The 22,644-nt window shown below is 39.9% G+C and overlaps 1 protein-coding gene across 1 annotated transcript in view; it reads left to right on the plus strand.

Moving 5' to 3' along the window:
• LOC306855523 (putative ATP-dependent RNA helicase DDX46) overlaps positions 1–21,705 on the plus strand; it is a 24,867-nt gene extending 3,162 nt beyond the window's left edge. The window contains exons 4-23 of the mRNA XM_079394280.1: positions 1,375–1,456; positions 1,573–1,741; positions 2,230–2,435; positions 3,341–3,451; positions 4,851–5,016; positions 5,102–5,222; positions 5,296–5,471; positions 7,420–7,541; positions 7,608–7,686; positions 10,157–10,239; positions 10,790–10,954; positions 11,846–12,008; positions 15,008–15,201; positions 15,282–15,419; positions 16,319–16,468; positions 17,843–18,073; positions 18,610–18,828; positions 21,104–21,248; positions 21,324–21,397; positions 21,482–21,705. Coding sequence (XP_079250406.1) covers positions 1,375–1,456; positions 1,573–1,741; positions 2,230–2,435; positions 3,341–3,451; positions 4,851–5,016; positions 5,102–5,222; positions 5,296–5,471; positions 7,420–7,541; positions 7,608–7,686; positions 10,157–10,239; positions 10,790–10,954; positions 11,846–12,008; positions 15,008–15,201; positions 15,282–15,419; positions 16,319–16,468; positions 17,843–18,073; positions 18,610–18,828; positions 21,104–21,248; positions 21,324–21,397; positions 21,482–21,529 — 2,842 coding nt within the window. The 3' untranslated portion in view covers positions 21,530–21,705. The remainder of the gene's footprint in view (positions 1–1,374; positions 1,457–1,572; positions 1,742–2,229; positions 2,436–3,340; positions 3,452–4,850; positions 5,017–5,101; positions 5,223–5,295; positions 5,472–7,419; positions 7,542–7,607; positions 7,687–10,156; positions 10,240–10,789; positions 10,955–11,845; positions 12,009–15,007; positions 15,202–15,281; positions 15,420–16,318; positions 16,469–17,842; positions 18,074–18,609; positions 18,829–21,103; positions 21,249–21,323; positions 21,398–21,481) is intronic.
• The last annotated feature ends 939 nt before the right edge of the window (positions 21,706–22,644 follow it).

The following is a 22,644-nucleotide window of genomic DNA, read 5'->3' on the forward strand; positions in this document are numbered from 1 at the left end:
AAAACAAACTGTAAACTGAAAATCTAATCACTGCAATAATGATCCAAACTCTTCAGTATTTCCTTGTTTAAATCCAAATGTGTATCTATACATGCACTACCAGTCAAAAGATTTTGAACAAGTGGTATGTTATATTATATAGGATTATTATATATTATATAGGATATTTAATGTTTTTTAAAGAAGTCTCTTCTGCTCACCAAACCTGCATTTATTTGATCCAAAGTATCTAGAAATATTTTACTATTTAAAAGAGCTGTTTTCTGTGTGAATATGTGTTAAACTGTAATGTATTTCTGTGATCTGCAGCTGTATTTTCAGCATCATTACTCCAGTCTTCAGTGTCACATGATCTTCAGAAATCATTATAATATACTGATTTACTGCTCAAGAAAAACATTTATTATTATGGTATTAAAAACAGCCGAGTATAATTTTTTTCAGGTTTATTTGATGAATAGAAAGTTCAGAAGAGCAGCATTTATCTGAAATAGAAATATTTTGTAACATTATAAATGTCTTTATCATCAATTTAAAGCATCCTTACTAAATAAAAGTATTAATTTCTAGAACCCCACCCCAAAAAAACAACAACAAACAAAACAATATTACATAAAAAAAATAAACTTATACTGACTCCAAGATTTTGAATGATGTAGTGTATAATGTTACAAAAGCTTTATATTTCAGATAAATGCTGATCTTGGATCTTTCTATTCACCAAAGAATCCTGAAAAATGTAATCAACTATTTTAAATATTGATAATAATAATAATAATAATCAGAGCTGTTTGTTGAGCAGTAAATCAGTATATTATAATGATTTCTGAAGATCATGTGACACTGAAGACTGCAGTAATGATGCTGGAAATACAGCTGCAGATCACAGAAATACATTACACTTTAACACATATTCACATAGAAAACAGCTGTTTTACATTATTATAATATTTCACTATTTGTACTGTATTTTGGATCAAATAAATGCAGGCTTGGTGAACAGGAGATGTCTTTAAAAAACATTAAAAATCTTACTGTTCAAAAAAAGTTGTCACGCTTTATAATATTTTATTAGATAGAAATGGCTACTTGTAAATAATAAAAAAAATGAAATCTAGAAAATCTTATAAATTCATTGGTAATAAAAAGTCTGCACCATAGGAAACATTAATTTTTGGGATTGTGGAATTTAATTATTTGAATTATCATTATTAAATTCTTAAAGTTTGCCACTACTAGTTTCTGTAAATAAAAGTTTGTAAATAAGCCGCTTTGTCATTATGTCAGAAGTATTAGAAATATTGTCTTTGACAATGATGGGCCTTGGGGTCAAAAGCTTGTGATGTGCTGATGTAACGTGATCTGATATTACAGCAAGGAGAAGTCAGAGAATGTAGAGCCGTCCGCTGACAAGAAGAAGATCAAGGAGGAGAAGGAGGAGGAGAAGGCTGAAGATGTAAGTGTGCTTCATTCAGCTCAGGCTTCTTCTTTCTGTAGAGGTCATCTTCACTGCATATGAACCCGATTCATCTTGATTAAATGAATAACCTCGTGCAACGGTTGGTTCTGCAGCAGGACTTTGACCAGAACACGCTGGAGGAGGAGATGAGGAAGAGGAAGGAGCGAGTGGAGAAATGGAGGGAGGAGCAGAGGAAGAAAGCCATGGAGAACATCGACGAAATCAAGAAGGAGCTGGAGGAGATGAAGCAGGGGAAGAAGTGGAGTCTGGAGGATGATGACGGTCAGAGAGCCTTCGGTCATCAAGCACACAGATCGCCGCTCATTTAGAAAAACTAGCCCATGTGATCTGATTACATTTTTACAAAAATTACTCATTTTGCATTTTTCCCCATAGGGATTTTTAACAAGTCGACATGAAAGAGCTATAAGCCTTTAACCAAACCAAACATCTACGAGCAGAAGCACAAAACAAACTATGATTTGATAATCAGACAAGAATAAATCAAATGTAGGAGACACATATTGCCAGCTCACATTAAACACATTGGATGCACATATTTGATTGGCCATTCCAAAAACTCTGAATTGTGATTGGCTGCCTCTCGCACAGGGGCAGGGCCTTCAATAAACTCCAGTCAGGCAGTTTGTTTCGTTTACACTGATCTTTATATTTAATGCATGGGAAGAGAGTTTGCTTTATGTCTTTGTTTTCATTTGTTTTCACAGATTGAAAGAGTTGAATTTAATAATTGTCGTGTGTGTGTTCAGATGACGATGAGGAGACTCAAGCGCCCGTGGAGCCGGACGGAGAGGAAGAGGAGGAAGAGAAAGAAGGATCAGTTGGGATGGAGGAGGTGTTGAGTGTGGAGCAGGAGACCGGAGAGGAGCTGGACCCGCTGGACGCTTACATGGAGGAGGTCAAAGAGGAGGTCAAGAAGTTCAACATGGGCACCATGAGAGGAGGCAACGACAAGGTGCTTTTAGTGCTTTTACACGAATAAATCCCTCAAACTGGCTCTTTCCTGTTCTGTAAACACGTAATCAATGCTCAGCGCTGGGAAGGTTACTTCGGAAATGTAATGGGTTACAGATTACAAGTGACCCTATTTAAAATGTAATAAGTAGTGTATCTATTTCAATGACTTTATTAAAGTAATGTAACTTATTACTTTTGGTTACTTTTCTAAATTTCTAACGAATGTTTTCAACTGTTAATGATTTTGAAGCATATAAAGCAGGCAGGTTAACCTTACCGAACTCAACACTGATTACTGTCAGACTTACACAATCCTCCATCACTTGAATTAAGATTATAATCATTTAATTTTAAAGCGCAGCCACCACAAAATCAGACTTTAACACCTCTTTTAGTTTGAGATCATTCTGAGGTTAAATACAGATTTAAAATCATAAGATATAATTTAATAGCTGTGATACTGTTTTTGAAATCAAATCCTTGCATAGTAAACAGGAAACACTGGCATCTGGCAATGCTTTGGAAAAAACATTTAACCTTAAAAAATAAAGCATATACATAAATCCAAACAGGAAATAAAACCGTTATCAAATAAGCGTGTGTCCTAAACTCCTCTAACATTGGTGTCTCATATTTTAAAGCAGTCAATACATTTTGGGAAAGAAATCAATAAATTATTTTGTAATAAAATGAGGTAATTCTGTTACATGTAGCTAGTTGCTCCCCAGCGCTGGTGATCAGTGACCCGCTTTGACCAGTCTGATGCTTTAATGATGCTTTTGGAGCCGAACAGTCCCAGTGCCATTCACTTTCACTATATGTTCCACTTGAGAATGACCTGAGGCTAAATATATGATGATGATGATTCAAATATAGCTGAAAATATGAATTATGTGTCAGCAGAAAGGCAGTGTGTCTGTGACCAAAGTGGTGACCGTTGTGAAGACGAGGAAGATGGTGCAGACCACCAAGAAGAAAGGAGAGCTGATGCAGAACGACCAGGATGCCATGGAGGTACATACTTCATCCAGCGCAGGCATGCTTCTGTGTCGTCTCAGCAAATCACGCTTATGTCATATTTATACGTGAATATCAGTGATGGCTTTTTTTCTTAAGCTTGCGTTGTTAAAGGAAGATGGGTTAATTAATTTGCTTGAGCACACGCATTATCATCTTAAGATCAGTCGGTTTGAAAACAAAACCTGCTCGTAAATCTGCTCATTGTTTGGATAGAATTTCAGAAAATACTTCTTAAGAGATCTTGTTTGCAGTCATTTGAAATTAGGAGAAAATGTCTCTATTAAATTTAAAGATTAAAATTTCTTTATGCAAGAATTATTTTATTAATAATATTCATTATTTAATAAAATAATAATTATTAAATTATTGTAGACATTAACAGATCAAGAAAGTGCACGAGTTCCCAAATGCCTCAGTCTGTGTGTGTGTGTCTGTGTGCGTGTCTGGCTGTGTGTGTGTCTGTGTGTGTGTCTGTGTGCGTGTCTGGCTGTGTGTGTGTCTGTGTGTGTGCCTGTCTGTGTGTGTGTCTGTGTGCGTGTCTGGCTGTGTGTGTGTCTGTGTGTGTGTCTGTGTGCGTGTCTGTGTGTGTGTCTGTGTGCGTGTCTGGCTGTGTGTGTGTCTGTGTGTGTGCCTGTCTGTGTGTGTGTCTGTGTGTGTGCCTGTCTGTGTGTGTGCCTGTCTGTGTGTGTGTGTGCCTGTCTGTGTGTGTGTGTGCCTGTCTGTGTGCGTGTCTGGCTGTCTGTGTGCGTGTCTGTCTGTGTGCGTCTCTGTGTGTGTGTGTCTGTGTCTGTCTGTCTGTGTGTGTGTGTGTGTGTGTGCCTGTGTGCGTGTCTGGCTGTGCGTGTCTGTCTGTGTGCGTCTCTGTGTGTGTGTGTCTGTGTCTGTCTGTGTGTGTGTCTGTGTGTGTGTCTGTGTGTGTGTCTGTGTGTGTGTCTGTGTGTGTGTCTGTGTCTGTCTGTCTGTGTGTGTGCGTGTGTGCGTGCGTGCGTGTGTGTTTGTCTGTCTGTCTGTCTGTCTGTCTGTGTGTGTGTGTGTCTGTGTGCGTGTCTGTCTGTGTGCGTGTCTGTCTGTGTGCGTGTCTGTCTGTGTGCGTCTCTGTCTGTGTGCGTGTCTGTCTGTGTGCGTCTCTGTGTGTGTGTGTCTGTGTCTGTCTGTGTGTGTGTCTGTGTGTGTGTCTGTGTGTGTGTCTGTGTGTGTGTCTGTGTCTGTCTGTCTGTGTGTGTGCGTGTGTGCGTGCGTGTGTGTTTGTCTGTCTGTCTGTCTGTGTGCGTCTCTGTGTGTGTCTGTCTGTCTGTCTGTCTGTCTGTCTGTCTGTGTGTGTGTCTGTGTGTGTGTGTGTGTGTGTCTCTGTGTGTCTGTGTGTGTGTGTGTGTGTGTGTGTGTGTGTGTGTAGTATTCATCAGAGGAAGAGGAAGTGGACTTGCAGACGGCCCTCACAGGCTTTCAGACCAAACAGAGGAAAGTTCTGGAGCCGGTTGATCATAAGAAGATTGAGTACGAATCCTTCCGTAAGAACTTCTATGTGGAAGTGCCGGAGCTGGCCAGGATGAGCCCTGAAGGTGCAGCAAACTCCTTCAGACCTTATTCAGGAAATCCTCTCATCAGCTCAGTCTAACTGCATCTGTCTGCTCCGCTCTGTTCCAGAGGTGAACGAGCACCGGCTGGAGCTGGAGGGAATCGTCGTCAAAGGCAAAGGCTGTCCGAAGCCCATCAAGATGTGGGTGCAGTGTGGGATTTCCATGAAAGTGCTGAACGCGATGAAGAAGTGAGTAGAGCGTGTGTTCAAGACGTTCACCAGACAGAACGAATGTTTTTATTTCTCTCTGTCTCTTTCCAAGACACAACTATGAGAAGCCGACGCCAATCCAGGCTCAGGCCATCCCGGCCATCATGTCGGGACGCGACCTCATTGGCATCGCTAAAACAGGAAGTGGGAAGACCATCGCCTTCCTGCTGCCCATGTTTCGCCACATATTAGACCAGCGGTCGGTGGGAGAGGCAGAAGGACCCATCGGTGAGATTCATCCTGATCGTCTTTATTGCTCTGCTTCATATCTGCAGAATAAAACCCAACACCTGTGTCTTACTCGATTCAGCTGCTCACTTCACAAACAATCTCTGTTCTGTTCGAATGTGTCACGCTTTCTCAGTAAATAGGATGCATTTCATAGCATTTTAGGTTTTGACAAGCATTTGTAACCCTGGAGCACAAAACCAGTTATAAGGGTAATTTTTTTTAATTGAAATTTGTACATCATCTGAATAAATAATATTTCCATTGATGTATGGTTTGTTATGATAGGACAATATTAGTCTGAGATACAACTATTAGAAAATCTGGAATCTGAGGGAGCAAAAAAATCTAAATATTGAGAAAATCTCCTTTAAAGTTGTTCAAATGAAGTTCTTAGCAATGCATATTACTAATCAAAAATGAAGTTTTGATATATTTACGGTAGGAAATGTACTAAATATCTTCATGGAACATGATCTTAATATCCTAATGATTTTTGTCATAAAAGAGAAATGTATCATTTTGATCCATACAATGTATTGTTGGCTATTGCTGCAGATATACCTGTGTTACTCATGACTGCTTTTGTGCTGCAGGGTCAGATATATGCAGTGAAGTCTTGTATTATTCCTTAGTCAGCAAAAAAACACCAAACACGATTCCTGTCTGAATCTGGGCCAAATTATGAGTCTGTGTTCAATTCACAGCCTATTTTCACATGAATGCATTATTTCATGCCTAAGACTGATTTTAAGGTCAGAATTATGGCCAGTGACAGAAGAAAATGCAAACATGAGCCTGATATTTTCTACTTCTGTGGGTGTTTTGCTGCATCCAAACAGTGGCAAAAAATGACAGATTTAAAATAAAAAAAAATTAAAAAAATTATCAACTGTTTTTGTAAAGTTCTTCGACATGAAGTTTTTAAACACATTCTCCACTCATTTGCACATCAGAAGTTAAATCATATATTTTGAAAACTTATTTTTGTCAGACTTTTGATGTTGATTGCTTTTGTTATTTTGATAAACTGCTGTCCCACAACCAAAAAACACATCTAAATAGCATTTAGGTGTTCATATCTTAGATGTTTCCTAAGATACTTCTATTATCTATTGAAACCCACAATGATATTTAAAATATCACTAAGTTTAATATATATAAAATCAGCATTTATTTGGTACTTTCAATTGGAAGGTGGCTGTCCCGAACACTAACCCTAACAAAATCTTAATAGGCCAATTATTAAGTAGTGACTTAGTAGACAAATTTGAAGAGAAATATTTAAAAACTTCCAGAAAATACAATATGAGAATTAATTGCACAATTACAAGAAATCTGTACCTTAGATATTATACAATTTGCATACATACAAAATTTGTGGAAAAATACCTTTTTTTTATTTTTTTTCAAGATGTTTCCAACTTTGAACCAATTCTGTAGAAAGGCCCATGTATGATTTAAAAATGCTGGAAAGTTTCTCCAGATAATTATAAAACAGATGGTTCTGGTCCTTGACTCTGATTGGTTGAGCCACGTTCAAAGCTGTTGTAAATTACAAAGTAACATAACATTTGTTTACGTCTGTGTGTTGCTCGGCAACCACTTTGTTGCGACCACAACCGTTTCTGAGGAACTACATTGTTCTGAGGAAGAATAATGTTTTGATTAATATCATTACATTTTATTTGCTTTGTTTTATTTTGTGAAACCTTGCTACATGTATATGGAATAACTGTTTTATTAAAGCAATAAGCCCCGTGAAGGCGTGGTTTACAGTGAATTTATAACCGCTAAACCGCTCCGCTTCACGTTGTGCCTAACAATGCCCCTTAGATGTTATATATTCACTGTACACCACGGCTTCTTGCAGTTTATTGCTTTTTTGTGAGCTGTAGTGCTGTCAGCAGAAGCAGGTGTGCATAACGGCTGTGTTTCTCTCTGTCAGCTGTGATCTTGACCCCGACGCGCGAGCTGGCGCTGCAGATCACCAAAGAGTGCAAGAAGTTCTCCAAGTCTCTGGGTCTGCGTGTGGTGTGTGTGTACGGCGGCACCGGCATCAGCGAGCAGGTGTGTGTGTGTGATCCGCTTCATAACCTCCCACAGAACCCGCTCTAACCCAGCGTCTGTCCGCAGATCGCAGAGCTGAAGCGCGGCGCAGAGATCATCGTCTGCACACCGGGACGCATGATCGACATGCTAGGTGCCAACAACGGTAAGTGCCTCATGAGATTGTGCTGGATATCATCACACGCATTCATCAGCTCCAGCTTCAGCGCTATTAGACATCACTGAAACCATAAAAAACATTTTCAAGAATTAATAAAGGTTAACAGAAATAAAATAACAGAACAAACTTAAACGTGTTTTATTTACATCAGTTAACATGTTCATTTAGTTTATCCTAATGTAGTAAAATAACTAAAACTGAAATATATTTTTTTTAATATATTTTTTTATTTGCTTTTAACATACTGGGAACCATTAATAGCATGTACAATATTCTACAATTGTAGGAATGAAAACAGTCATCATTGAAAATATGTGAAATTAAAATTAATTAAATAAAACTATATAGGCAAAAGCACACAACAAAATGACAAACTGTAACTAAAATGACATGAAAACAGAAAATCTAAAAATAAAATCTAATTCAAAATATTAACTAAAACTAATATCATGGCACTATGTCAATTTACACGATCACACTTACCCTAACGATCTTACATTGGAGGTCAACAGGCCATCAAGCGCTTAAAAGTAGTATGTAGCTTTTATTTTTATTAAATCATTGATTATTCTGTGCAGAAATATTTTTTTAAACAGCAAATCAATGATTTGAGATCTGACGGCTCCTGCAGCTCAAACAGCAGAACATGACGCCAGCAACACCACAGTCATGGGTTTGATTCACAGGGAATGCATGCATGAATTATAATAAACCATACAGCTAAACTGCAGAGCTTGCTCATACTACAGCTCTGAGGAGACCAGCGTGAGAGGGTTAAGACAGCCTTCATCATCATCTTCATCACCTAATAGTGCTTCTGTTCTAAAGCTCGTTCTCTCACACACTGCTGTGTTTGTGTGTATTATCCGTAAGTGGGACATAATCCCACTTAAATTAAAATAAAATCTTAAGAAAAAGATAAAATCTTTATCTTTTTTCAACATTATGATTATTAAATCCTCTTAAATTAACCAAAACTATTCTAGCTTAACTGTTGCACTTTATTAGTGCTGTGGATCTCTTTAAACACACGTGACCCTGCAGCACAAAACCAATCGCTGGGGTATATCTGTAGAAATAGACAACAATACATTGTATGGATCAAAATTATTGATTTTTCTTTTATGACAAAAAATCATTAGGATATTAAGATCATGTTCCATCAAGATATTTAGTTAATTTCCTACCGTAAATATATCAAAACTTCATTTTTGATCAGTAATATGCATTGCTAAGAACTTCATTTGAACAACTTTAAAGGAGATTTTCTCAATATTTAGATTTTTTTGCTCCCTCAGATTCCAGATTTTCTAATAGTTGTATCTCAGCCAAATATTGTCCTATCATAACAAACCATACATCAATGGAAAGATTATTTATTCAGATGATGTACAAATCTCAATTAACCCTTATGACTGGTTTTGTGCTCCAGGATCACATATAATTTGTCTTTACTATACACCATAATATTGTTAGAAACTGCATCCCCTCTATCAGAATTGTGCATTTTTGCAACATTACTTTTTTTAATGCTACTTTATGACCTGTGCCATGCATGTGTTGGTTAATGCAAATGTCTTCAAGCATCTTTCTAAAACAATTTAAATATAATTCAGCACGTAATTGCATCAGTTTCAAAACTAAGGAGGAGCGTAATGTATAGAGTCACCTTTATTTGCTATCAGGGCGTTTAAAAGGCACTGCTTAAAATGTGTTAAAATACAAATGCATTGAATTTAATGTTCAAACACTGAAATTTAGTTGAGATTAAGGCTGCCTTTTTTGTTTATGTACATAATGCGCTCCGAATACCTGTTTTCAGAAAGGCCTTGACGTTGTCGTCATTCTCCTGTGTTACATGTGTCATGCAATAGTTGCCAGGTTCATCAGCTTTTCATGCTCATAACACGTATTAAAGTATCGTGTGTTATTTACTCCGTGTCAGCATGCGACTCACTCTAGTCTCATGTTAGCAGGTTTATGGTTGTGGATGTAATTTAGAGACCTCAGTTTTTAGCGTTCAGGAAAACTAAGAGTCAGGCTGAAATTGTCCCAGATGCTGTTGATCGTAGCGTAATGATCCTGGAGCAGTCCTTACCCTTCAGACCGTGTATGAAACACGTGAATGTCAGCCAAAGCCCCAGAATGCAGTGCAGGTCCGGTGAGAGCTGTAGAGCAGGAGCGGATGTGCCGTGTGTTTCCACACATGCGAGGTAATCTCTAATATGTTTCCTTCGTAGGTCACGCTCTTCAGGCGGCTTCAGCTCAGTTAATGTTTGAGGTGGCTCTTGTGAGTTTTTCTCTGATGGTACGCATGTTAAGCAGTTCTGCGTGACGGACTCCATCAGTTCAGCCGGTGCTGCTGTAGTTTGCCTGTCGTTTGCTTTGAGCTGCTAGTAAATGTTGCTGTCTGCGGCATACACTCTGCTAAACACGCTGCTGTTGTGTTGCGCAGGTCGCGTGACCAATCTGCGCAGAGTCACGTATGTGGTGATGGACGAGGCCGACCGGATGTTCGACATGGGCTTTGAGCCGCAGGTCAGTCTCTCTCTCTCTCTCCTGTCACACTACACACTGTTTTAACACAGCCGAGGCAGGTCGTTTCCCATTTAATGCTGATTTGAAATGTTATCGAACAGTTTTTCATGCGGAGCGGAGTTGGTCTTCCATGACTGAAGTAGCATTGACAATAGAGAATGGGCAGCTGTCGCTTTGCATTCTGGGTAGCCATATTTTAGGGTACACTCAGGAACATACGGTGACAACAAACACATCACTGGAGAAAAAAACACGAGTTCACTTAGGACAACACTGATCGCATTTTCATTAATACTTTTTGAGAACTACTTGCATTCGTTTAGAATAAAATTAATAATATATATCAGCTGCTTCACTCGTGTAAGACCAGCTCTACTGGGGGAACGCAGAAATCACCTCCTCTAGCATCATGTCCTGCAATCCCACAGTGCCTTGCGTTGACTTCCTGATCACTCTCTCTGTGTGGCGGCCGGTGAGCTGCTTTAGAGGATCAGAACCCATCACCTGACGTCTGATCTCTGATGACTCCTCAGGCTTGTGTTTGTTGCAGGTGATGCGTATCGTGGATAACGTGCGGCCTGACCGGCAGACGGTGATGTTCTCGGCCACGTTCCCGCGCACGATGGAGGCTCTGGCGCGCCGGATCCTGTCCAAACCCATCGAGGTGCAGGTGGGCGGCCGCAGCGTGGTGTGCTCAGACGTGGAGCAGCATGTGGTGAGTGATTATAGCGCTGAGGCTGCTGGAGCGCTTCATGCAAACTCTGTTTTAGCCAGCTTGAGTTCATACAAATAATTGCTTTTGTTCTGTTGTCTGCTTCATTTCTCATTTCAATGAGAGCAAACTGATAGAAACGTTTTTAGAAAGCTGTCGTTGCCGTGCCGTTAATGATGACAAAATATATATTTTTAAATATATAAAATAATCTAATTTCACTTTAAAAAAAAAAACAACAACATCCAAGTTATTTTTAAAAACAACAATTGAATAAAATACAAAAAAGTTTTCAATATTGTTTCCATAAGTTGAAATTGAGGGGTTAGGTTTCAGGAAAATACCCAATAAATTATGATTTTGTATTTGTTAAGCTTACTGATATTTTAAATATTATTGTGGGTTTCAATGGATAATAAAAGGATTTTAGTAAACATTTAAGATATGATTTCCTAAATGCTATTTAACTGTGTTTCTGTTGTGGGACAGCTGAATGGACCGTTCTGTAGAATAGCCCGTATACACTACTGGACAGGAGTTTGGAGTAATTTGCTAATGTTCTCTTCTGCTCACCAGGACTGCATTTATTTGATCAAAAATGTAGTTAAAAATAGTGAAATATTATTACAGTTTAAAACAGCTGTTTTCTATGTGAATATGTGTTAAACTGTAATGTATTTCTGTGATCTGCAGCTGTATTTACAGCATCATTACTCCAGTCTTCAGTGTCACATGATCTTCAGAAATCATAATAATATGCTGATAAGAATCTCTCCATTATTCCAGACTCATGAGCGGTAGTGTATATTATATTTAAACTCACGCTAGTGCACAGTTGAGTTGGTGAATCCTCTAGATATGAAGCTCAGGCTGGGGTTTCTGCTGCTTGGACAGATTGTGATCGAGGAGGAGAAGAAGTTCCTGAAGCTGCTGGAGATTCTGGGTCACTATCAGGAGAAGGGCTCCGTCATCATCTTCGTGGACAAGCAGGAGCACGCCGACGGCCTCCTGAAAGACCTGATGAAGGCCTCGTACCCCTGCATGTCCCTGCACGGAGGTCAGCATCTGTCCTCTTAACTCCAAACACAGGCTTTCAAATCATTTGTATTGCTCTGTCTAATGAGTCTAAATGCTAAGCACAATTTGATAAAGCAGGAATCTTTATTTTATGTAAACATTAAGTTAATTACATGTAAGCAGGCAGCTCTCTTTCAAGGATTGTTCTCCATATAATGGACTTCAGCGTGGATCAACGTGTTGAAGGTCCAAATTGCAGTTTCAGAGCAGCTTCAGAGCGCTCTACACGATCCCAGCCGAGGAATAAGGGTCTTGTCTTGCTAAACAATCGGTCATTTTCTAAAAACTTCAGTCTGATTGAATGTTTGCCATGATTTTATTTTTTAGAAATCAAGGAATCTCAATTTTGAATAGAAATATTACCATACGTTAAAATTAGACAGATAAGATGCCAGTGATAACAGTAAAGAGAAAAGAGCGATCCAATTACATGGATTAGGTTAATTAGGTGATTAACCGTGCATATCATTAGTGTCATTCACACAGAATGAGCTTTTGTGTTGACATGCCTGATATTTGATGTTTGCATCATGTTAACAGACTGAAAGCTGCTGCTGTTTTACAGAACATTTATAGTTAATAGTAGGGATGCACGATATGAAACATTTTAACCGATAACTGATAATTAATCATGGCCGATACCGATAAATTCATATTTTTATATTATAATTTTCATATAATCTGCCGTTTGTGCACCCAGGAGAATACAAATCTCAGATTCACTGATTAAACTGATATTTTAGTAGCTCTGGCCTAACTATAGCAAACATCAGTCCTGACTCTTCACATGTGTTTTATTTTTTGTGTAGGGCACAATACTTTGTAACAGAAATGGTTTAACAGATTTATGACAGAACTATGGTTTATCTGCAATTAACAACAAATTTATATTCAAATATTTCCTGCATAAAGAAATGCATCTATTCAATGTTTTGAGTGCACGAGGATGAGAAAGTTATATAGTCTTTAAGCAGTGTTGGGAGTAAGGCGTTACAGTAACTTATTACTATTTGCTGTAACGCAGTAGTGTGAGGCATTACTAATGAATTTTCAGTAATATTTTACTCTGTACATGTTCAGTAACGCTTGCATTACAACACACTTTTAGCCCCCAATTATTATTATTATTATTTTTTTTTTTATTTAAAGTCGGGCTCCTTATGTCCCTAGGGCCGTGCTTCGGGCCAATATTCACGTCATAGTTCAGACGCGGGCCGGGCCTCGGGCCTGTTTTAGGCTTCTCCTTATCTTTATATTTTAGACATCCATCAATTATTGATGAAAAAAATTGCGGTGTTTAGTGTCCCGCAGCAGCAGGAGTCGTCAGCACAGATGAAGAGTTCTGCTTCAAATACATGCAATAAAGCTAAAGTAATTACCATGAATGTGTCCGGGGGAAATAGTAAGGATTTGCCATCTCCTCGTTAGACGCGCCTTTAGAGAGAAGTGCATCTTCACAGATAACGATTGTATTAAATAGTTTTTGTTTTCGTTTTTATTTATTTCGTTAAGTAGCAATTTAAAGCTTTCTTTAGATATATTTATCATGTCTGTGAGGCATGTGTTTCGGTTCATTTCTGTGAAGAACGACAGTCGTGCATCACCGATCAGATTTCATTGATCACCTGAGGAGAGAGGCGAGCTGACTGACGAGAGTGAGGTGAAAAACACAAGACGATGGCAGAAGAGTTTCTAAACTGAATGTAAAAGCGCCTGTTTTAAAAATATTTTTGGATTTTGAAAAGCCTGTTGACCTGCCATTTATCTAAGGTGATATATGGTCTATTTATTTATTTATTTTTTAAACATTCGTTTCTCATTTAGCCTATTTGGTTCCACAGTATTTGCTGATTTTTATTTTATTTGAACTGTGATATTTTTCCCGTTATTTTACATCAAGGTGTATGCAGTCCGTGCCTCAACTTTCCATCTCACTAATAAACGCTCTACGTTTTATAATTATTTGTTCCTCAGTCTTTACTGATGTTCAGTTTTGTATAGGCCTACCATGCATATTTAAAATTTGTAAGTTATCTGTTTTTATATTAGGCATATAGCATGGTGCATTTTTATTGGTTTTGTTAATAAAAGTTAGCTATATGTTGTAATTGATGCCGAATTGCCACTAATTTAAAAGTGAAAATTAAACGCGCACAGAGCTTACAAGCTATTTAAAACCGAAAGAAAGCGAGGAAAAGAGAGAAGACTCAAACGACCCCCCATCCACCGAGGGGATACCGGTAAAGTGTTGACACGCGTCGATTAACCAGTGGGAATATTTCCTCACTGTCACAACCCTACTTGATGCCTTTTTCCCTCCTTTCGGAATCCTTGCTGAACACACGCTGGAAATAGCAATGACATTGTCCTCCTCTGCCACCGAGAACAACTTCCAGACCGGCGAAGACATGTTCACAAATGATGTAATGAGCACAACACATGCTGAGAGTCACTGCAGTTTAAAGCTGCAATCACTTGCACTCGGAAAGAAGATGAATCTCAGATCAATCAGACTGATTGATTGATTTACCAGCAAGCATACTTTATCGGATCTAGTTATCGGATTTAATTTATTTATCAGAGAAATAAAAATGACGTCATTTTCTATCATATCGGTCCGATAAATATCGTGCATCCCTAGTTAAGAGTCTACTGCTGCTGCACCTTCAGTCATTTTGAATTACCTTGACTTTTGAGATTTTTATTTTTTTAAGCATTTTCCTTATGTATATTAACTAGAAGGTTAATAAAGAACAAGTTACTTGAATCATTTTGTATTTTCAAGTTGGACTAGTTAAAAATGGTTAAAAAAAAAATCGAGATTCGGTCAAATATTCTGAAAAAATCTAGATTTGAATCTTTTGCCACATCGCCCAGCCCTACAGTGAGTTCAGCTCTGTGTTAAAGCTTAACCCTTCACTCCAGCAATACACTGGAACGGGCAGCAGTGCTGAGGTGTGTGTGTGTGTGTATACGCAGGCATCGATCAGTACGACAGGGACAGCATCATCAACGACTTCAAGAACGGTGCGTGTCGTCTGCTGGTGGCCACCTCGGTGGCGGCGCGAGGCCTGGACGTCAAGCAGCTCATCCTGGTCGTCAACTACGGCTGTCCCAACCACTACGAGGACTACGTGCACCGCGCCGGACGCACGGGACGAGCCGGGAACAAGGTGTGTGAGAGTGTGTATGTGAGAGTGTGTGTGCGTGCTGAGGACGAGCGCTCACGTCTGACTCTGTGTGTGTGTCGTAGGGTTTTGCGTACACCTTCATCACTGGGGAACAGGCTCGTTACTCTGGAGACATCATCAAAGCGCTGGAGCTGTCCGGATCGGCCGTCCCGCCGGAGCTCGAGCTGCTCTGGACGAACTTCAAAGAGCAGCAGAAAGCCGTAAGAACAAATACACTTCTGTGCTCGCTTGATAGAGACCAACACATCACACGACCCAGACCAGACACTTCCACAGAATTACACAAATACAACTGACACTCATCTCACAATTCAGACCTTAATTCATCAAAAACAAAAACAGATTTGTGAGATTCAAACTAAGAATTATGAGAGATGAACTCACAATTGTTCTGAATGAAGTTCTGAATTCATGAGTTTATATCTCACAGTTGGACTTTTCTCAGAATTGGTTTTCTCTTTTCTCAGAAGTTTGTATCTTAGTTCTTTTTCCGAATTGTGAGGAAACAAATATAGTGAGTGTGGGAACAAAAATTCTGAACTCTGAGATGAAAAGTTGCAATTATTATTTTTAATCCTGTGGTGTAAACAAGCCTCCATAGAAGACGCCATACTTCCACAGTTAATCATCACAGTATATTAAGACATAAAAAATAATACTGTATTCTGAAATGTTGTTTAAGTATGCGTATGTTACATTATCTAATTAAATATGCACTCATTTGCATACATTTACAGAACAGAAATCTGAGTTTTGTATAAAGTCTCGTTTGATTTTGTCATATTAGAGTTCAAGGTTTCTCCAGAGGAGCACTCTAAATCACTCCATAACTCAGAAAATAATGTCAGGAAACAAACACATTTTTATCATGTTTTTAGGAGTAAAATGATGTATAAATCAGTGTGAGTTACATATAAACAAACCTTCAGAATACAGAGAGGAATCAACTGTTGAGTTTGGTGTTTGAAAGAGAAAAAAACTGATTGGAACTGAGATCTACAAGCTGTTTTCTGTCCGGAGCGGTGCATGAGAACAGGCTCGGGTCATGCGTGTGTGTGTGTGTCGTGGTTCAGTGATCGTGTGTTTGGTTTCTCCGCAGGAGGGGAAGAGCATCAAGAGCAGCAGCGGGTTCTCCGGGAAGGGCTTTAAGTTCGACGAGACCGAGCATGTGCTGGCTAACGAGAGGAAGAAGCTGCAGAAGGCTGCGTTAGGCCTGCATGACTCTGACGACGAGGATCAGGCTCTGGACGTGAGTTCACATCATCAGCTCATATAAACACTGATCAGCGTGTCAGCAATGAGTCAGAACACACTGAAGCTCAAATACAACACAGACTCATTACACGAGAAGAATCTGACACGCTGCTGTTTTCACTGATGCTACGAGTGAAAGAGAGATTCAGATTCAAGACACATCCAGATAAAATACTCACTAGTTATGATGAAAACAAAAATGTTAGTAGTCCAGGGTTGTTATTAGTAAATTAAAACTATAAAAAAAAAAATTCTTGAAATAAAAGAACTTTTAACTGAGATTAAATATATAATCTTAAACTTATGCTGCACTCAATTTCACATATTTTAGTCTGGCGTTATAGTTTTGTAGAATGTGTACAAGTTTGTCGCAGTAACACTAATATAAGTACAAATAAATGACTTATGAGAATGAGATCCTCCGCTGGATTAAGCTGCTTCGCATTCTTCTTCTGAGGTACATTCAAGGTGTAGTCCTCACAGCGCGTCTTTCAGAAACGATACGTAGCCGAGATGAACTTGAGGAATCGTTCTTTGTTTACGGAGGTGATGTGAGCGTTCACGCGCCTCAAGCCTGGTTTTGTGTGGATGATAATCGTACAGCGCGTGATCACATTATAGCTGAGCTCAGACGGGAAAGACTGAACCTCGCTTTGGTTTCATGTGGATTATTTTATCAGAGAATTTTTGTTTTCCACATGACTTCATTTAAAAATAGAGACTTCAAGCTTTCTTTAGATATTTTCTCCTGTCTGTGTATCAAGTATTCGCTGAGTTTGTTTATTTTAGTGGCTCGTTTCAGGAAGGTATTCGTGGAGAATGAGAATACAGAGTGCCCCCCTTTTTTTATTTTATAAAACCAAAACAAAATTCACTTTAGTTTGATTACTTTCAAGTTGCTTTCAAGTTTATTTTACTTTAAGTAATTACTAATGAAATTACAATTTTAAAGAAGTAATTAGTCATTTGCAGTGGATGAATGTTTTTGAGTAACTTACCGTACACTGGTTCAGTTTAACCTTTATTCTTTAAATAGTTAGTGATAATCATTAATCAGTTTAATAACTGAATCTGAAACATTGCATTAAAACACGTTGTGAGCTTTAGTTGGAAATGCTGCGCGTACGCCACACTTTTCACAGTAGTAAAGTACTAAATCTTGATTTATGATAAAACATGAGTCTATAGACGTGACTCTTCAGTTTCACTCCGATCTCTCTCAGAAGGGTTTCATATAGGCACTTCCTCTGATGTCTGATTATTTGAAAGTGAAGAATAGTTCAGTTCACTCAGTAAATGACAGACCAAATCAATTATCAGATTTATTCAGACTGTGTATTAACAGCTGATCTCTGTGGTGCGTCTGCAGATCGACGAGCAGATCGAGAGCATGTTTAACTCTAAGAAGCGAGTGAAGGATTTCTCTGCTCCGGGCGGCGCTTCTGGAGCGGCTGCGGGCGGCGTGAGCGGATCCTTGACCGCTGTGTCCGGTCTGAGCGGCATGAGCACTCCGTCCGCCGGGAACATGCAGAAACTGGAGATCGCCAAGAAACTGGCCCTCAAGATCCAGGCGCAGAAGAACCTCGGCGCGGAGGCACAGGTCAGACACACTGCTGCTGTTCCTTCAGCTTCAGCTTTTACATAAAGCTTCTAATAAAAAAAGAGTAGATGACTTTATGCATTACAGCAAAGCTTATGTTTCCCTGCAGCACAAAAGCAGTCATGAGTAACACCGGTATATTTCTTTTCTTTTATGACAAAAATCAAGTAAAGATCATGTTCCATGAAGATATTTAGTAAATTTCCTATCATAAATATATCAAAACTTCATTTTTGATTAGTAATATGCATTGCTAAGAACTTCATTTGAACAACTTTAAAGGAGATTTTCTCAATATTTAGATTTTTTTGCTCCCTCAGATTCCAGATTTTCTAATAGTTGTATCTCAGACAAATATTGTCCTATCATAACAAACCATACATCAATGGAAATATTATTATTCAGCTTTAATATGATTATAAGTCTCAATTTCAATTGAGCCTCATGACTGGTTTTGTGGTCCCGGTCATGTATTTGCTGTATAGCTGTATCACTCTGAAGGCGTCTGATATTAACGCTGTGGTGCTTTATTTCAGGATGTGATGCAGCAGGCCACAAACGCCATCCTGCGCGGCGGGACGATGATCGCACCCTCCGTCTCGGCTAAGACCATCGCGGAGCAGCAGGCGGAGAAGATCAACGCCAAGCTGAACTACACGCCGGTGGAGAAGCTGGAGGAGGAGCGGCAGGCCGCCGAGGCCACGGAGACCATCAAGAGATACGAGGAGGAGCTGGAGATCAACGACTTCCCTCAGGTCTCACACAACACTTAAACTACACTAACACTGTACAGCAAGCTTCCATCTGCTCACAGGAAATAATCAATGCTTCTAAAGCATTCATCTTAATGTCAGTCATGCTAATTAGTCAAGTTCAAGTTGAGCTTTATTGTCATTCTGCTACATGTGGGGACATACAGTGGAACAAAATGTCGTGTCTCGCAGGACCACGGTGCTACATAAATACAGACATACAACAATGAAGTAAAAAACACTATAAACCTATACACTACTAACCTACTGACAGATTTAACTAGAAGTATACTATATATAAGTATTTACCCTATACAAACTAAAGAATAGAAGATAAAAAATACAAACTATACGAATGCTTCACAAATACTGTACATGTGCAAAGAGAGACATTTTGAGTCAGCAGCTGGTTGGGGAACAGTGCAGGATGATTTGTAGTGCATGAGCATGTAAACATACATATATTGCTGAGTCTTTTGTGGGATAGTGCACACGCAGCAGTGTGTGTAAGTGTCCATAGTGTAAAGTGTCCATAGTGCACATAGAGGAGTGTGTTACTACAGGTGGTTTGTACAGGCCCACTCACCTGTGTGTAGCACACTTCCAATTGCACGTGGGGGTCCGTGTTTCAGGAGGTAGGGGTTTGCATGGGGTTTCAGAGGGGGGCGGGGTGGTTTGAGTTCAGGGCTCTCACAGCCTGGGGGAAAAAGCTGTTGAGCAGTCTGGCGGAGCGGGCTCTGATGCTCCGGTACCGTCTTCCTGATGGTAGGAGCTGGAAGAGACTGTGGGAGGGATGGGTGGAGTCCTTCACGATGCTGTTGGTTTTGCTGGAGCATCGTGTAAGGAAGATGTCCAGGATGGAGGGGAGAGGGGCACCGATGATCTTTGCAGCTGTGTTCACTGTCCGCTGGAGGGTCTTGCGGTCAGCAGCACTGCAGTTCCCGTACCAGACAGTGATGCAGCTGGTCAGCACACTCTCAATGGTGCATCTGTAGAATGTGGTGAGGATGGGTGGAGAGAGACTTGATCTTTTCAGCCGGCGGAGAAAGTGTAGGCGCTGTTGTGGCTTTTTGGAGAGTGACATGGTGTTGGTGGTCCAGGTGAGATCCTCTGTGATGTGCACCCCCAGGAATTTAGTGCTGCTGACTCTCTCCACAGTCGAGCTGTCGATGGTCAGTGGGGGGTGGTCAACGGAGTTTCTCCTGAAGTCCATCACAACCTCCTTTGTCTTCTCCACATTGAGGGACAGATTGTTAGTGCCACACCATTCAGCCAGCTGTGCCACTTCTTCTCTGTAGTGCGTTTCATCGTTGTTGCTGATGAGACCTACCACTGTTGTGTCATCAGCAAACTTGATGATGTGGTTGGAGCTGAACATGGCAGTGCAGTCGTGGGTCAGCAGTGTGAAGAGCAGCGGGCTGAGCACACAGCCTTGTGGGGATAATATTCAAATATAATTTTTCTGTTCTATTCTACTATAAGAAATATTATTTAACCCTCAGAATCTTTATGCTAGTTTCACTTTCCGGGTCTGTTTGGACTCAATGAATCGTTATGTTATTAAAATAATCATAACTAAATATTTTTCAGCTAAGGGGGTGTTTATACGACACCATTTTCCCCCAAATAATCTTAATGTGTTTATTTACACAAATGTATACACACACATCCACTGTTTATTCTGAGAACTTCTCAGTTTTTGTGTGTGTGTGTGTGTGTGTGTGTGTGTGAGCGAGAGCGTGTGTGTGTGAGCGAGAGCGTGTGTGTGTGTGTGTGTGTGTGTGTGTGTGAGCGAGAGCGTGTGTGTGTGAGCGAGAGCGTGTGTGTGTGAGCGAGAGCGTGTGTGTGTGTGTGTGTGTGTGTGAGCGAGAGCGTGTGTGTGTGTGTGAGCGAGAGCGTGTGTGTGTGTGTGAGCGAGAGCGTGTGTGTGTGTGAGCGAGAGCGTGTGTGTGTGTGAGCGAGAGCGTGTGTGTGTGTGTGAGCGAGAGCGTGTGTGTGTGTGTGTGTGTGAGCGAGAGCGTGTGTGTGTGTGTGTGTGTGTGTGTGAGCGAGAGCGTGTGTGTGTGTGTGTGTGTGTGTGTGAGCGAGAGCGTGTGTGTGTGTGAGCGAGAGCGTGTGTGTGTGTGTGAGCGAGAGCGTGTGTGTGTGTGTGTGTGTGTGTGTGTGAGCGAGAGCGCGTGTGTGTGTGTGTGTGTGTGTGTGAGCGAGAGCGTGTGTGTGTGTGTGTGAGCGAGAGCGTGTGCGTATGTATGTTTTCCTGACGGTGTGTGTTTTGCAGACGGCGAGGTGGAAGGTGACGTCTAAGGAGGCTCTTCAGCGCATCGGCGAGTATTCAGAGGCGGCCATCACTATACGAGGAACCTACTTCCCACCGGGCAAAGAGCCCAAAGAGGGCGAGCGCAAGATCTACCTGGCCATCGAGAGTAAGTGTGTTACCCGGCTCGTGTAGAGACCCTCTGGTCTTCTCAGGTCACTAAAGTAGTCTGTGTTGTTGTTAGGTGCGAATGAACTGGCCGTGCAGAAGGCCAAAGCAGAAATCTCACGGCTGATCAAAGAAGAGCTGATCCGCCTGGTGAGTTCATCCTCACTGATCCTGTCTAAACCCAAGAATATGAAGCTCCGTCTCTCACTGAATCATCTTTCTCTTTGCTTCCAGCAAAACTCCTACCAGCCCACCAGCAAGAGCCGATACAAGGTTTTGTAGGACAGACGACCGCTGCCGTTTCTTACCTAATCCCACAATACTTTATCTGAGCTTCATTTATCTGGACGTTTTTACCTGTTGTTTCTTGTAGTTTGCATCAGTCGCGTTGAATATTTTAGGAAGTTCCATGTAATTGGACGGAGAACTTGATTTGGAAATAAAGTGTTTTTTCCTTGTGCTCTGTCTGTATGAATCTGTGACATCAGTCGCTTCGCTTCAAGCTTCTCACTGCTTTTACTTCTGCATTTCTGATTTGCAGCAAGAAAAGAAGTATAGAGCTTTTAGGTGATTTTAAAGGAATAGTTCACCTAAAATTAAAATGTTGACAATTTACTCCCTACACAGCATTTGACCTCTGATTTCCACAAATCATTCCAGCTTTGTTTTAATATTGCAGCAATTACTGATGAACACTTTATTTTTATTTGCACTATTACTTTGGCAGGCGTTTGCCTTTCAAACACATTAAAATGCACAAATTCACCAACTTGTTTTGTCGTCTGATCCTCTTTCAGCTAATATATTTTTATTTGAAGTACCCTGAGATTTTAAAATAAATGTGAATAATTATCATATTTGCATGATCACTGTTCTCTGAGTTTGGTTATGGTCACAATTTGCAGGTAAACAAATAAAATACTGCATTTTTACAGCGTGTTTTATTTTGATTCATTTTAAAATGATTTGTTTTAATGTAACATTTTTATTTAATTAGTAGCTTTTCATTAAACTCATTAAACCCCCTGCAGTTCCTACACAAACCCAGTTTGGGAAACCTTGATGTAAAATAATGTTTAATGCACTTCATTAAGTTGATAACAACAATTGGAATATTTTTTACTCTCTGTATTTTTATATAAATATGGTACAATCCTATTTAAATCAATGTGATAAAGGACTTGGGTCAAACGTTTATCTGAAAGTAGTCTAATTACATAACCTTAAATCTGTAATGTAATGGATTACATCACAATTGTGTCATGTAATCAGTAACGGATTACAATTTGTAAGTAATCTTCCCACCCAGCTCTGATGATTTTACTGATGAACTGCTAAATAAGGTGTATCTGGCTGTAGTGATGGGCATCAGTCTCAGCGCTGGATTCATGCAGCAG

Source organism: Barbus barbus, assembly GCF_936440315.1.
Source record: "Barbus barbus genome assembly, chromosome: 36".
NCBI classification, from domain to species: Eukaryota; Metazoa; Chordata; class Actinopteri; order Cypriniformes; family Cyprinidae; genus Barbus; species Barbus barbus.